Source organism: Hipposideros armiger, unplaced genomic scaffold (assembly GCF_001890085.2).
Source record: "Hipposideros armiger isolate ML-2016 unplaced genomic scaffold, ASM189008v1 scaffold_308, whole genome shotgun sequence".
In the NCBI taxonomy this organism is placed as follows: domain Eukaryota; kingdom Metazoa; phylum Chordata; class Mammalia; order Chiroptera; family Hipposideridae; genus Hipposideros; species Hipposideros armiger.
Window position 1 is genome coordinate 1,323,473 of NW_017731658.1, and position 13,024 is coordinate 1,336,496.

Here is a 13,024-nt window from a genome sequence, read left to right on the forward strand (position 1 = left end):
TATATATATATATATATATATATATATATATATATATATATATATATATATATATATATAGGCATCAAGTAGTATGCCATATAACAAATTTACATGGACTTAAAAATTTTAGTAATCTTACGTACTAACATGTCTATTGTTTGTTTAATCATTTGGCCATTTCACGCTTACCTTATACAGTTGATAATAATATGTGGAACAGCTGCAAACTTTCACAGTAATAGGTACAATTGAACCTGAAGTATCTAATTAATTTTTCATTCAACAAATTAGTTTTGTTCTGCATTACTCTCCAACGGGAGGAAGACATTATATTTCATTATATATCTTGTCTCTAAGAACAATGGAGCATTACAGGTCACACACATTCTTTGTCTAGGCTCTAATTAATCCAACTGACAACACTGTCTCAAAAATACCAGCAGCATAAGGAATAGTAATACACCTAGGGTAGCATGAATATTGCACTATATTAGATATGATATTTTATAGACCTTTTACACAAATGAAGGAGAAAATTTCTTTTCTCTTTGTTTTACATGGTATTTGTTGTCTTTTTAGTAACTAGTAACAGCTAGGAAATCATTAGAAATGTGTATGTCACATATTGAAAACATGAGTTCATTTTAAATACATTTTGGACTATATTTATAGGTATAATAATTAAGGACAGATAGATTGGGGAAATGAACCAGGTTCACTACATAAGTGAATCTGGTTTTTAAATCTGGAATTTAACACAAAAAACACTTCAGAAATGGAATATAAGTATGTATAAGAAAATGCTAATAACTATGACAAACAAGCTTGCATTCTGAGTGGCTTAACAAAATAAAACTTTCTCATTTATAGTCCAGTCTAATATGGTTTAGAAGCATGGAGGGTAAGGTTTCTACTCCATGCTGTTATTCAGGGAACTTCAATCCTTCCAATGAATGGCTCTACCATCTCTTAGGGGGTCAACATCCTTCAAGTTTTGTCACAGCAGTGTATGCGTCAGTCTGGAGGTAGTAAGCATTACTTGTGTCTATGCATTGTGGGTCAATACTCAGGCAGTTTATTGTTTTCAACTGTAAAAGGGTCTGGGAAATGTAGGCTAACTTTCTGCTCTGGAAAAAAGAGGAAGTGTGGTAAACAAGTAACTTGTGGTTTGCAGAACTCTCACATCTAGACAATTTATACATTATATCCCTGAAGTTACGCGAGTGGCTCTCAAAGTAACCCTTAGCCTTAAATTGGCCATAATTTTGAGTCACAAACTACCGTGTTACTATTAACCTCTTTACATACATTATCTCAAACAATCCTCCCAAATATATGAAATAGACAGTACTGCTGCCAACTAACAGAAACAGGTACTCAAAAAGATTAAGTGCCCTACATAAGCATGCTGCTTACTTAGCTAGGGAGTGGCAGAGATGGTATTCAAACATGAAACTTTGAAGTACCTGCTCTTTCTAATATTTTTCAGTGACACGATAACTAAAACAAGAAAAATTATACATTTTTTATGAGATTTGCTGAAACTTGCCATTTATATTTTGATTACAATTTATTTTTAGTCTTTGATCAGTCACTAATGAGTACAATGTTGACATCAGAAATCACTTGCTTCTCCGTGTCTAAATTCTTTAATCTGTTAAATAAATGCCTACATCCTTGCTCTTCGGTGGTAATATGATTCCATGAGTTTTAAGCCTATTTAAAAATGTGGATTAAAATTTCCTTAATTATCTCTCAAAGGTCTAAATGATCAAAAACATGATCACTTCTAGAATAATCTTAGTCCAGGTTTAAATGCATGTTTTAACTATGTGAACTTTAGAATTACTTTTAAAGTTGTCTTTTGAATTAAACTTTTAAGTGGATTTTCAAATTAGTTTCAAATACTTTAAGGGAACATACGAGTTTTATATTTCCATGACATTTTAATTATAGATACTAATATTTATGAAAAGACATTTACATAATTTCATTGTTTTATATAGTAGGTTTAATACATTCAAGAAAATAAAAGGATGTTTGATCAAAAAATTCATTGGTACAATAGTAATAAGCTACATAATTTTAAATCATGAATATTTTAATTTGGGCAGTGCTAAAGAGGAAAGACAATTTGCAAATACCTTGGGCTGAATGTTGCTGGGGTTTTTTTGTTTGTTTTAATTTTAACGAGACTATATATCAAAACCCATTTTATCTAACTGAAGAAAAGTTGCTGTTATCTCAACCCCTAGCATTTGTGTTAGTACTCATTTGTAAGGCAGTGTATCATGAAGTGGTTTGAATCTGTCCATTGTAAACCAAAACGTAAAGGAGCAATGTTCTTAATCATATTTCAAACTCATAATTTGATTCTTCTTCTTAAACTTATAAAATGTGCTCATTAATAATTGTGTAGACTCAGGACAAAACAAACATTACCTGCTTTCAAGGGAATTTTCTAATTTTCTGTGCCTTTGGTGCACCATGCATGTATTGCTGTGTTTATTTTTATATCAATGTTTACTAAAACTATCATTTCTTCTATAGGGGGACGTAATGAAGTTGTCATTACTGAAAATAATAACAGTATAACTGAGCAAATCACTGATGTTGTGAAGCAACCAGCCTTTATAGCTGGTATTGGTGGTGCCTGCTGGGTAATTTTGATGGGTTTTAGCATCTGGTTGTATTGGCGAAGAAAGAAGAGAAAGGGACTCAGTAATTATGCAGGTAAGAAACTAAGCTAAGAAAACCTCTTATCTTTAGAAATGTGATGAAATGAAAGAAGGAATGGAATGAAATAGCAAGCAAGAAATGAATGAATGTTTTGGGCTTGCTTTAAACATCTGTTCAGTAAAATGCAATTATAAATGACATGTTTTAATGCATTGCTCTTCATCATATCACATTATGGCCATAAGGCAATGTTTTTGCTTGTATCTCCAGTGAAGCATAACAAGAGTGCACACTGATAAATGCCAACCGTTTTTCTCAACTAGTTCTTCAAAATGCTGCAACCAGACATACACAAAAAGACTTTGCATGCTATGAAGCCATTGTTTGTGAAGTGGATTTAGGCGAGAGCATTACTAAAATGCTCAGGAAAAAAAAAGAAAGATCTGAAATATAGCATTTATTATTTGAAGATTCAGATTACAATAGGAAATTTTCCAGATGTAAAATAGAAACAAGCAAAGAAATCTCACCAGAATTAATAAAACTGATGATGCATGAATCAAGGATTTTAAACAGGATGTGTGCATGTTTCAAGGTGACCAGTCAGCATTTTAGAAGGAGGAAAAATACCCTAGATGTGCAACCTACTTGCAAAACATGTTTCTTCTTCAAATCAAAAACAGAAATTCAAGGATGTCAAAAATTGTGGCCTTTAATATATTTCCGAGGAGGTGGGGAGGGAGGGAGGGAGAGAAAGAGAGAGAGAGAGAGAAAGAGAGAGAGAGAGAGAGAGAGAGAGAGAGAGAGAGAGAGAGAGGAATTATCAAGTCAGTGATTGAAAGAATGAACTCTCAATACTGAAGCTATGTTCCATAACAATTTTAATTGCAATTCATTTTAAGTGTTTTCTCTAACAACAATCATAAAAAGAAATTGTCTCACAATTTTTCACACTTTCTAGGATGTATACAGCAACCATTTTAATTTAACATCATTCTACAAATACTTCAGAATTTTTGAGACACTTTATTCAATCTTCCACAACCTTTGTAAGAAGCATAAATATCTTAATTTTTACAGAGGTTTTGCTGCTTAGTGAGCTTAAAAGCTGCTATAGTTTGTAGGCTTCTAAGCTGCTGAGAATGTCTAAAGAGTTCAAAGTGGAAGGAGCAACACCCACTTGGTTGTCTGTCTTGTTATTTGACAACATTTAAATATGATCATTTGATTATAACATTGTGGCTCATGTCCATATCTTATGAAAATAAAGCTTATCAATTACTGATTAGAATAAATTCCCAGGACTAGAGAAAGCAGTACACTGAATCCACTGAAAGGGGACGTCCATGCTTTATGATCTGCTATCATCCTGTCATTCTCAATTTTCATTGGTTGTTGATGCCTTTTTCCTTATGCTTTGTCATCTGAGCACTATATCAGCACACTAGTGAGAGATTCTTCCAGGAAAAGGATGCTGGGCACTGACTGCTGAGCGTCAGAGTCTTGAACACTAATGATACTTGCATGAACCTTTTTGATTTCTAGTCCAGTCCTCTACTTTCATTCCTTGAAGGTACCGTCCATCAGCCCATCTATTTAATCAATACCATGTTACATTTCACCATTGTGACACACTCATATAAATCAGATAAAACAGGAGGAAGAACTGATTTCATTCAAGGACTATTTTGTGTTCATCCTTTTCTTGACTTTGGTGAAAGCAATAAAATATTGACTATGTTAGTTATTTCAGTGGAAAGTTCTAAGATGTACATATTTGAAGTGTTGCATGTTTACTCTGCATACTTCTTCATTCACTCACACCTTATAAATAACATTGCTTTTATAATTAGTAGATTTCTGCTTTTAGTGAAATTATGTCAGACAGACTTCCTTCCCAAGAGTTCTTTGCAAAACCGATGCATTTAATTTGAAATTATGTTGGTCTTCGAGCTTGACAAGAACAGTATATTTCCTATTATCATTTCTCATAGTGATTGATATCCATGTGCTTGTAAAGAAGTGCTAGCTCAGAAGGTGCTATGCCCTTCAAATATTTTGGAATAAGACCAAGAGAGAGCAGCGTTTAAAACCTTTATACTTAATTGATAGATGGCTGACTCTCAGAATGGATTCACCTTCAACTAGTAATTTGCCTCCCAGCAAATGCTGTTCTATTCTTCTAGGTGAGAAGCAAATGTAAATTGAAACCACAGGTACCTAGCATTACATATCTGACTTGGTGATATTTTCTACACATTTTCCTCCATAAATATCATATATTACACCTGTTAAAAATTTCATATTCTTGTCCTCATACAACTTCGAGAATATGGAGAATTTAATAGAAATGATTAATGGACTATTTATCATAGGTTTCAATTTCTGATATTTCATGCATGAGCTAATGATCCATTTTAAAAGCACAGAGATTTCATACATGGCTATTTTTCTCTGAAGTGTGTTATAAAAATTATAGAGAATATACTCTACTTGTACTGGTTCTGTTTATGTTTCGGTTTTCATAAAACTTTCTCTGGGCATCATAAATTTCACAAGTAAGAAAACAATGTAATTTTACTAACAAGATGAAAGGCCTTATATTTCCAGTTTTTCACTACATGATAATGTCTGTATAGTCTCAAAATTTTGTTACTGATTCATGATAGTAAAATAACTTTTTCTAGATAGACAAAAAGTCTACTTTGGGATAAGTATTTAAATTAATTTATAACATAAGATGCTTAATTTATTTCAAACCCCAAGTGTGATGTTGGATTATATTTAAATATCTGATACAAGTTACATATGTTAAAAGACATGCATTTTAGTAAAGCTAGACTGACCCTGAGCAAATTGTGAAGCAGGTACAATTTGGTTTCAGCATTCCCTTTCTTCTTCTTCATTCCAAGTCTCTTTTTAACCACTAGAGGTAGAACAGGGAAGATTTTAACTAGTGGGGAGACATATAAATACCTTTTAGGTTGGAAATTCCAAATTCTTGGCAGGATGCTTTTCACTCACACTGTGTAGGTAAAAACTTACTCACTGATTTTTATTCTGATGTGTCTGTGACTCTCCGTCATGTGAAAACTCATATTTGAATGCTTAGAAGGAAGGGGAAAAAAACTGTTACTCTGTATTAATATTTTTTCTTATCTGTCAGAAATTTAACATAATTATCATAGAACACTAGTGTGTTGACGCTTTTAATGGCAAAAGCAACTATCAAGAATCAAATGCAACCTTATACACTTAAATGACCTGGAAGAAGAATTGGACTGAACATGCTTTGCTTCTTTGCATAGCAAAAATTAGAAATTTCCCTAGGACAACAGTGCATGTTAACTTCCTATTCATTTTATTTTCCCTGTTCATCCTTCATTTAAATTCTTCAGACACAAACATGCACCACAGGTTTGCATGTGACACAAAGACAGGCAGCTAGAACAGCAAAAGTATCCTCATATCTCATATTCTACATGAAATCATTTTATATATTTCTATAGCAACCTGCGGTGTTATTTATCATTATCTTCATTGAGCACTAACAGTCTACTTGTCGCTGCATGTGACATTCCTGAGTGCCAGAAGAATTCAACACCTAAGTTGTTATAGGGTGAAATAAAATTCTAAAAAGATTCAGGCAGAAAATATTCAGTGATTTTTGAAACTAGAGAAGATTTTGATCATATGTTTAAGTGTTTGTGAATAGAAAAGTGCTAAGCATAAATCTGAATGAAAGAAATGTAGCTTTCATGAATATCCTATATACTATGTATTATATATAAAATATATTATTTTATATTAACATAAAATATAAATATAAAATATTATATATATTCATATTATAATCCACGTGAACGCTACATGACTCTTTTCAAATTTATATTGTTCACTTTTCTAGTCACAATTTTTAAAGTGTCAACTTTTTAATGAAAGTAAATATATTTTTACTTTTAAGTGAGTGAGTTTCATTTTATGACTGTTATTGCCTCTGAGGATAAGAGATTTTATAAACTCAACAAATATAAACATTTTAATAAGTGAGCAAATTATGAGATGCTAAACACTTCAAGCATAGCTTTTAAAACTGTTGGTAAAATATAAATTATTTGACAGAACTATCCAAGGACAGCTAAAAGATTCGATGGAATTTTTATACTCTGATTATCTGGGCTGAGTTAATGCTTATTAAAAGAGGATTAATCTGCATTCACATTTGAGAAATAGCTTATCAAGAAAGGGAATGAGGCTTGGCTGGCAACATTAAAGTTTTCATTTGGAGTAGGAAAATGTGGCCTCCTAGAGATAGGCGCTCTGAAAGCTTCCTTACCTCAAAATGTCAATTTACCACATATTATGTTTTCCTTCCCGTTCGCTTCTAGCAAGCATGAGATTAGGATTAGTCCTGTCAGATAATAGTAAAGGTACTTTGTGTATGATATAAACTTGCAAAATCTTTTTACCATATATCCTTTATACATATTGCAATAAATTCAAGATACTTAATGCAGTTCTAAAACATTTAAGATGGTGGTGTCTGTAGAACTTTTTGGAAGCCTTAGCATTAGTCAGTTAGTTTCAGCTAAAAACTTTTATATATGGCTCCCTGAAAGTGCTTAATGTTAGATGCTAATACTTATTTCAAATTAATCTCAGATAAGCACAAAATGACTCCACTGTGAGTATCGAAATCATGACTAGAGCAAGGTTGTCCAACCACTTATACTCTCCTGCCATCTTTGCTTTTAGCTTCAAGGTAGTTCAATATTTCTTTGAAATGATAGCTACCTCAGAACAGCTTTCAATTTGCTGTGATATTCATTTTTTTATTATTTTCAGGTGTACAAAACAATGTAATAGTTAGACATTTACAACCCTCACAAAGTTATAACCCCCTCTCCCAATCTACCCCTCTGACATCGTATATTGCTATTATAACTATATTTCTCTCTCTGCACAAAAAATACTGATCAAAATACCAAACATGACTTCTATTTTAGGAGTTCTAATTGTTCATCCTTATTTTTAGTTTTTTAGTCTGCTTTTTCTTTTTTCTTCAGCTGAGCCATCCTGCCACCTGTTGGCAACTCAGCGGCAGCTCAGCTCGAGCCAGGACTCAAACCGCTGTTGCTCAGAGCTTGCACTCCTGGGCGAGCTCTTAACCAACTGAGCCACTCAGCTAGCACTTTAGTCTGCTTTTTGTTGTGTTTTGTTTTGTTTTGTTTAAAGATTTTTATTGGGGAATTGGGGGAATGGGAACAGTGCTGGGGAATTGGGGGGGAAGGGGAACAGACAAGTTGCTGTCATTTTGTTCTTCAGTCTAGTTGTGGAGGACGTTGCTTCACTGGCCCAAGTTGGCAACATCATTGCGCTCTTCCGGGGCGAGGCAGATCAGTCACAGACTTCTGGACGGCCGCTCACTGCAGCTGCTGGCCGCTCACGCTGGCTGCTGGCTACATACAGTAGCCCATGGCAACCCACTGCCACAGGGGCTGCAGCCTCCACCGTCGCCGGGGACCCATGGCAGCCCAGCTCCAGGTCGAGCTGTTGTTCAGCATCTTAGGTGTGGAGGGCAGTGTCACTGGCCCTCATATGTGGGATCCGAACCGGGGCCCTCTGGCATCCCAAGCCAGTTCTTAACCATTGCGCCACTCGGCCAGTCCTCTTTAGTCTGCTTTTAATCTCATGGTCTAATAGAACTTAGTTACTTTTCATTTACCATTCAAAATGGAATAAATCTGAAAGTTTTGGAGAATGGGTGAAAAGAAAACTTTAAAAAGTGTCCCCTTTTATTTCATGCTTTAAAAAGACAACTAAGCAATCTTATTAGGACAAGGGTGTTTTCTTCTTTCTGATAGAAACATACAGAATGGAAGATTCTCATATATACTGAGTGGTGTCCGAAGGCCATTTTAAGGGAGTCATGACACAATGTACTGTGTATTTTTACCTTTGTATAGTTGGGTATGCAGAGATACATTTTATGAAGAATTTGACATTGGTTAGTATGTAAAAGCTAAGTGCAACTCAATTTTTGTGCCTCTGCTTCAGTTGTCCTCCTTTCTCTAATATCGTTTATTTCTCTGGCTAGAAGAGAAACTTTGGGTGGGGAAAAAAAGCACCCAAATTAGGAAGAAATACATATTGTAGCTTCTCCCAAAATTCTCCTAAGAGCACATTTTATGGTGTAGCCCATCAGTGCCTGCTTATTTGCATATTCACAATGAAATTCACAGTATTATTTTAGCTTTCTTTTAGCAGTGTAAAACAGTCACTTGATAGTCCATTAAAAACCATATAAGTAGAATGTCGCATTGGATGGAAAGCTAATTAACTACTATTTTCACATTTTGTGGGATTTTATTCTTCTAATCAGGCCTTCATTTAATATCTCCTATGCTCAATTTTTTTCATTAATTGTTTTAGATTAATTCTTTCTTTCTTGTTAAAAGATGTTATTAGAGGAACGCAATGTGGTGTGGACACACTGCTGACTTTTGATTCCAAGCACTTAAGCGAAGAAAGCAGAGTAGAGATCAACATTACTTGATTTTTTCCAAGCTTCTGTCCATAACCCATTATGGGCAGATGCAAAGGTTATGTCAGGATTGTTTTATAATGCATTTAAGATGGCACCTGAAAAATAATAAAGGCCCTATGCATCAGGTGCCAGCAAAATGTTCCAGGATACACTGCCTTCATGAAGTAGTGCCTTCATAAGGGTCCTCATAGGTCCTTTGTATTACGATCATGTCGCGTAATTATGACATCATGAGAGTTATGTCATCAGGCGACTTTAGGGAAAGGACTGGGGAACTGCTTTGGGAAATTTATAAAATTTAAAGAGTGATCGTATTTTATAGTATAAACTTGAGGAACAGATGACCTAAGCATGTTATTCTCTATTAATTACAGTTCATGTCTATTGTAATTATAGCTGTTCAACTCTCAGTGCTTATCAGTGCTCCTAAAAGGATTTGTGATGGTGAGGAATATCTTGTCAATCAGATGAATTATGGAGCAATCATTTAAATTAAAAAGGATTTACTATGTGTGTACTTTAAGTAACAATAGTTCCCCAGTTTACTTAACATATGATTAAATTCATAAAAATTCCATTTATTTTTACTCACTACCTTAAAAAAAATCATAGTAAATAAAATTAGTATATTCCAAAAATAAGGTATATATGGTTTACATATACAAAATGATTGTTTTTTTCTTCACTCCTACTGAATGGTTTAGCTGATCCATACTAATTTAGGTCATAATTGCAATTTTGCAGTTCATAAACTTCTAAACACTGGTTCTTTTTGCGTGCTTTTGCAGGTAAGTCATTTAATGGCAAAACTTGATCCAAACTAATGTGAAACTGTTTGTAGACTTTATTCCACTAATCTTGAATATTCACATTTCACTGCAAAAATTGTAAAAAAAATGTTGACTACAGTTTTCTGCCTTAGACCCTTTCTGTAGTATGCATCATATTATCTTTTTCAGATACATTTTGAATTTCTAATACATTTGGCTGCAAAGGTTTTGGATAAATGAGGAGGGACCCAAACTGATATTTACGTTCTTTGGTTAATCCTCAAAATCTGTGTTCATGTTGTTATTTGTGGAATGGTATCTGGTGCCTGGAGGGAGTGGATTCCCCAGCTGTGGCTCTACTGGATGCCTGCTGGTGTTGCTAATATGTTCCACAGTTTTATAAAGGACCTGAGTTTTGTAATGACTATATACAATTGGAATATATTTGGTGTCCATTATTTGAAATTTTCATTTTTGTGAGGGTTGGATGATGAAACAAAGCACTAAGTATGTTATTCTCTATTACATACAGTTCATGTCTATTGTAATTATAGCTGTTCAACTCAGTACTTATCAATGTTGCTAAAAAGATTTGTGATGGTGAGGAAAGGTGAGGAATATGTCATCAGTTAGTAACTATTTCGCTTGTATCATCCGAAGGATGATGTTACCTGTTTGAACTATCATGTTTCAATTTGTAGTACAGTCATACCTTGGTTTGCAAGCATAATTTGTTCCAGAAACAAACTACTCGTATTGCAAGACATCGCTTGTTTACCACGTTAAAATGTATTAGAAATGTTTGCTCATCTTGCAGAACACTCACAAACCAAGTTACTCACAATCCAAGGTTTTACTGTATTTGATTTTTGTGTATTCCTTCTAATTAGGACACACATATATTAAGATTAAAAGTCATGATTTCTTAATTCCCCCTTACAGCTTGCCCATTTTGCAAGGCCATTATGTATACGAATTGTAACAGTTGTAACATTTGGCATTGAAATACAAATCGCCCCTTTAACCACACCTTTGGTTTGAAAATTTTTTAAATGTCTTAGTTAAGTTGGAACAAATGATGGCTTTGCCCGGGGCCAATTCATTTCTTTTTACTCTGTGTACAATTATGGTAATTATATTTTGTTAAAATTCCCAGAGGCTTCAGTTCTAAACTAAGGGCCAATATGTAGTTGTTATTAATTGTAATTAATATTGACTACTTGTGTGTGTATGTGTCTTTTTTTTCTTGCAGTTACATTTCAAAGAGGAGATGGAGGACTAATGAGCAATGGAAGGTATGCTAAGGAGATTCTTAGTTTTATTATTACCATTTTTAATCAGGACTGAGGAAACTGTAGTAAGAGGCTTTTATTGTAATAAATGATGGCTTATAAGTCTGAGAATTCTAGGAGGAATTAAATGGCTTACTGCAGGTTTAATGATCTATCTGTTGAGCACTTTACAGGAATCAAGTCCAGATGTTTCATATCTCCCAGATGCCTCTGAAGAAATTAGTAGTAAATATCACAAGGAATGTGTTCATTTGTTAGCAGGATGTTTATTGCATTAATTAGACATTAGCAAATGAAGTTGCTGTTGTTTAAGACTCCTTATTGGCTCTCACTAAATTGCTGTGAGTGAACAATTACACATAATCGATCACAAAGTAAATGATTCATGGATGATGAATAGGCTGTAGATTGATAGGCCTGGATTCCACAACTTTGGATACTCAATTGAAATTGATAAAAGCTGATAACAAACCCATATATTCTCATCTATTTTCCCTTTGCCAATACGGAGATTGTAATTAGGCTCTGGTAATAACTTCCAATCTCCCATTTAATCAATATTTTAGCAAAAAGAGATTAGGTCTAATGAGAACTAGTGAATGTAGCAAAAAAGCAGTTGGGTCTTCTTATTGCAGTTTCCATAGAAACACATGTTTCTCTTAGGGATTGTAACAGAAAGTGTCTATCAAGAGAAAAGTACAATGATTATAGATGTAGCTGTGTCTTTGTAAACATGTTAATAATCTGTGAAGGAATCAGAATCCTCATCTTTAACATTAAAGATGTAATTTCTTTAGGTTGTGAAGAAAGTTTTCTTATAGACTCTATACACAGTGGCTCTTTTATTACCTTAAAAAATTAATATACCCCTAATATTTTCAATTTAGAGAACTTGGAAATGCTCTATTGATGGAACAGTATAAATACTGTGCATTAATTTCCCTCAAGTTCCTTGACCTAAATCAAACCCGAGGGTTTATAACAGAGATTACAACCTACAGGGGACAGATAAATGTGCGGGTTGCAGGAATTGGGGAAGGAATAGCCCAAAGTCCTGGAAATAGTTGATACTGAGCAGTCACTCTGAGCAATTGTTCCCTTGAGGTGCCAATTTATCATCAAAGCTTGCTTCAAGATCCCACTATGGTACGGATTCCCACCAGTTTCAGGGCGCACTGCTGAATTCATTTGGATGTCGGCAGAGTCCCAGGCAGGACCCTCCTGCTTCCATTGACAGGGTTAATCTATATGTAGCTTTAATGAACTGCTGTACTTCATTAGTTCCAGGGAGCCTACACATTTTAATTTGAAGTGAATTAAACTCTTCTTAATTTTTAAAATTAATTTTAGTGCATGAGACAGGTGTCCAAGTCTCTCATTGAGCTCCATGGATTGATTTCCTTTTACTTTCTGTTTTAGCCGCCCAGGTCTTCTCAATGCTGGTGACCCCAGTTACCCATGGCTTGCTGACTCATGGCCAGCCACGAGCTTGCCAGTAAACAACAGCAATAGTGGCCCCAATGAGATTGGGAATTTTGGGCGTGGAGGTAAGTAGTGTTTTTCAAAATTTTGTTATTTCTCCTTTGTTTTTTGGCTTTCCTAGTTGTTTTTAAAAAGATATGTTAGAGAGTATTGTCTTTCATAAATAAAATTAATTAAGCACGTATGATAACACTGTGGTACGGTGCTGAATATTTTCTTATAAAACCATTGTGTCAATATTACCTTGCGTAAAACTGAGCTTTTAAGGAAGT

At 34.3% G+C, this 13,024-nt stretch overlaps 1 protein-coding gene across 15 annotated transcripts in view; it reads left to right on the forward strand.

The window, feature by feature from the left end:
- The window catches only part of ROBO2 (roundabout guidance receptor 2), a 1,367,338-nt gene that overhangs the window by 1,304,248 nt on the left and 50,066 nt on the right, over nucleotides 1-13,024 (forward strand). For all 15 annotated transcript variants that reach the window (XM_019659929.1, XM_019659930.1, XM_019659932.1 and 12 more), the window contains 3 exons: nucleotides 2,533-2,715; nucleotides 11,231-11,273; nucleotides 12,690-12,817. In XM_019659929.1, the coding sequence (XP_019515474.1) occupies nucleotides 2,533-2,715; nucleotides 11,231-11,273; nucleotides 12,690-12,817 (354 nt within the window). The remainder of the gene's footprint in view (nucleotides 1-2,532; nucleotides 2,716-11,230; nucleotides 11,274-12,689; nucleotides 12,818-13,024) is intronic.